This window comes from Leuciscus leuciscus (assembly GCF_965113295.1).
Source record: "Leuciscus leuciscus genome assembly, chromosome: 13".
In the NCBI taxonomy this organism is placed as follows: Eukaryota; Metazoa; Chordata; class Actinopteri; order Cypriniformes; family Leuciscidae; genus Leuciscus; species Leuciscus leuciscus.
In genome coordinates this window covers 42,479,249-42,482,455 of record NC_138737.1, presented here as the reverse complement: position 1 = coordinate 42,482,455, position 3,207 = coordinate 42,479,249, and the positions used below count along the sequence as shown (strand labels likewise).

General features: G+C 46.6%; 1 protein-coding gene across 2 annotated transcripts in view; it reads right to left on the bottom strand.

The window, feature by feature from the left end:
* Positions 1-389: 389 nt before the first annotated feature.
* chdh (choline dehydrogenase) overlaps positions 390-3,207 on the bottom strand; it is a 22,349-nt gene continuing 19,531 nt past the window's right edge. For both annotated transcript variants that reach the window (XM_082187390.1, XM_082187391.1), the window contains 2 exons: positions 2,326-2,428; positions 390-1,906 (listed from right to left, as the gene is read on the bottom strand). In XM_082187390.1, coding sequence (XP_082043516.1) covers positions 1,488-1,906; positions 2,326-2,428 — 522 coding nt within the window. In that variant the 3' untranslated portion in view covers positions 390-1,487. The remainder of the gene's footprint in view (positions 1,907-2,325; positions 2,429-3,207) is intronic.

The following is a 3,207-nucleotide window of genomic DNA, read 5'->3' as shown; positions in this document are numbered from 1 at the left end:
CAACGTGAGGTCCTATTTATTTTTTAACGTGCAAAAATTTCGGACTCAGTGTGCAAGACCTTAAGAGTTTAAAACCTGAGACAAGAGCATCTTCCCGAGCGTTACTGGACTGATCTCAGATCTGCGTGTGAATGTTACTGGTCTGATCTCAGATCTGCGTGTGAATGTTACTGGTCTGATCTCAGATCTGCGTGTGAATGTTACTGGACTGATCTCAGATCTGCGTGTGAATGTTACTGGTCTGATCTCAGATCTGCGTGTGAATGTTACTGGTCTGATCTCAGATCTGCGTGTGAATGTTACTGGTCTGATCTCAGATCTGCGTGTGAATGTTACTGGACTGATCTCAGATCTGCGTGTGAATGTTACTGGTCTGATCTCAGATCTGCGTGTGATCTCAGATCTGCGTGTGAATGTTACTGGTCTGATCTCAGATCTGCGTGTGAATGTTACTGGTCTGATCTCAGATCTGCGTGTGAATGTTACTGGTCTGATCTCAGATCTGCATGTGAATGTTACTGGTCTGATCTCAGATCTGCGTGTGAATGTTACTGGTCTGATCTCAGATCTGCGTGTGAATGTTACTGGACTGATCTCAGATCTGCGTGTGAATGTTACTGGTCTGATCTCAGATCTGCGTGTGAATGTTACTGGTCTGATCTCAGATCTGCGTGTGGATGTTACTGGTCTGATCTCAGATCTGCGTGTGGATGTTACTGGTCTGATCTCAGATCTGTGTGTGAATGTTACTGGTCTGGATGTTACTGGTCTGATCTCAGATCTGTGTGTGAATGTTACTGGTCTGATCTCAGATCTGTGTGTGAATGTTACTGGTCTGTTGCTGGTCTGATCTCAGATCTGTGTGTGGATGTTACTGGTCTGATCTCAGATCTGTGTGTGAATGTTACTGGTCTGATCTCAGATCTGTGTGTGAATGTTACTGGTCTGATCTCAGATCTGCGTGTGGATGTTACTGGTCTGATCTCAGATCTGCGTGTGAATGTTACTGGTCTGATCTCAGATCTGTGTGTGGATGTTACTGGTCTGATCTCAGATCTGTGTGTGAATGTTGCTGGTCTGATCTCAGATCTGCGTGTGGATGTTGCTGGTCTGATCTCAGATCTGTGTGTGAATGTTACTGGTCTGATCTCAGATCTGTGTGTGAATGTTACTGGTCTGGATGTTACTGGTCTGATCTCAGATCTGTGTGTGAATGTTACTGGTCTGATCTCAGATCTGTGTGTGAATGTTACTGGTCTGTTGCTGGTCTGATCTCAGATCTGTGTGTGAATGTTACTGGTCTGATGTAAGATCTGTGTGTGAATGTTACTGGTCTGATCTCAGATCTGTGTGTGAATGTTACTGGTCTGATCTCAGATCTGTGTGTGAATGTTACTGGTCTGATCTCAGATCTGCGTGTGGATGTTGCTGGTCTGATGACATGTGGATGTTACTGGTCTGCTGACGTCATTACTGGTCTGCTGACATCATCTCTGCGTGTGGAGACTGGCGGGCTGGTACACGGGAACCCCCGGGTCGTGAAGCGAGGGAAGGCCTTTAATGGCATCCGCCGCCTTCTCCGCGATCATGATGGTGGGGGCGTTGAGGTTCCCGCTGACCACGCTGGGCATGACGGAGGCGTCCACCACCCGAAGGCCCTGGACCCCGTGCACCCGCAGGTCCGGCCCCACCACCGCCCCCCCGTCCCCCGGGCCGCCCATCTTACAGGTGCAGGACGGGTGGTAGGCGCTGTCCGCTTTACGCCGCACGAACGCGTCGATCTCGGCGTCGGACTGGACCCCGGGGCCCGGCTGAACCTCGGGGCCCCGGAACGCATCGAAGGCTTCCTGAGCGAAGATTTCCCTCGTCAGCTTAACGCTCTCTCTGAACTCCCACACGTCAGCGTCTGCGGGACAGAGGACCTTTATTAGCATTTGGTGACAATATATCGCAATACAAAAATGCAACATTATGTATCGTGGATAGTGACAATATGTACTGTGGATAGATAGTGTGGATTGTGGATAGTAAATTCAAGTTTTCAGAGTTTTAGTGTCAGTACTGCATTAAACTGCTGTATATAATGTTGAATATAATGTATAATAATACAATGGGGAATATTTGTGGATCCTGATAATGCCAAATGTCTGATGTTAGAAATAAAAAGTGGCCGACATTATTTTAAATATATCTAGTCAGTGACAGAGATCAAGCGTATTCATCTAAAAATTCGCACAGATCCGGCCCAGATCCGGTACACATGGATTCCACATGGTCCGGATGTGGCCCAGATGTGGCCCGGATGTGGGCCGGGAGTAAACGCACCGGTGGAGAGGTAGTTCGGCTGGATGATCGGGTGAGCCTTCGGGTCTTTACTCTTCAGTTTGATCCACCCGACACTCGTGCTCCTCATGGGTCCAACGTGAACCTACACACACACACACACACACACACACACATCATTAGAATGATGGAAGTCTGTCAGGAGACGACATCTCTTCCTCAGCTGAAGGTGTTCACACACATTACTGTTCATTTCCTTAAAGGGACTATGTGTAGCTTTTTAGGTATTTTATTATCTAAAATCAATATTTTTATTCATAAATATGCCCTCAATGGTGTACAAATACCTATGCCAATGATCAGACTAATCCTCGTAAACGAAGAATTTATTATCTTTATATACATAGGACGGGTAGGTCCACGGAGGCTTGGTCTGATCTCAGTTCCGCCATCTTGAAAAACTATAATAGCAGAGAGGGACAAAAAGTACTAGGCCAAGGCGTTTCCACAACGCGTTTTCGTTCAGAACCAGCATCACGTGACTGAAGCCAGCAGAAGCGGAGGAGCAGAGCAGTGAGAGGCGCTTGTCACTGCACCGGCAAGTTTAAAAGGCTGCACTGTACGGTTATTTATACACCGTTCATTCATACATATGCTGAGTCACAGGATAAGGAGTCCTCGTCGTCGAAAAAGTCCAAAATAGACCGTAAAAGGAAACGTGACCGGAGATTACAAAAACAAGGGTTAATGTCGGGATAGCTAATGCAGGAGAAAGCTTTCAAAAGAGACGCTGAAGTTTCCTGCTTTCTTCTCGACAGGTAAGTCAATGTTACGGCCTTAATTACAAGCTTTTTTTCATTGCTTGGTTGTGTACTTTATTATATAGACAGTCGAACATTTATAGTTAAAAGTTAAACAGGCTCT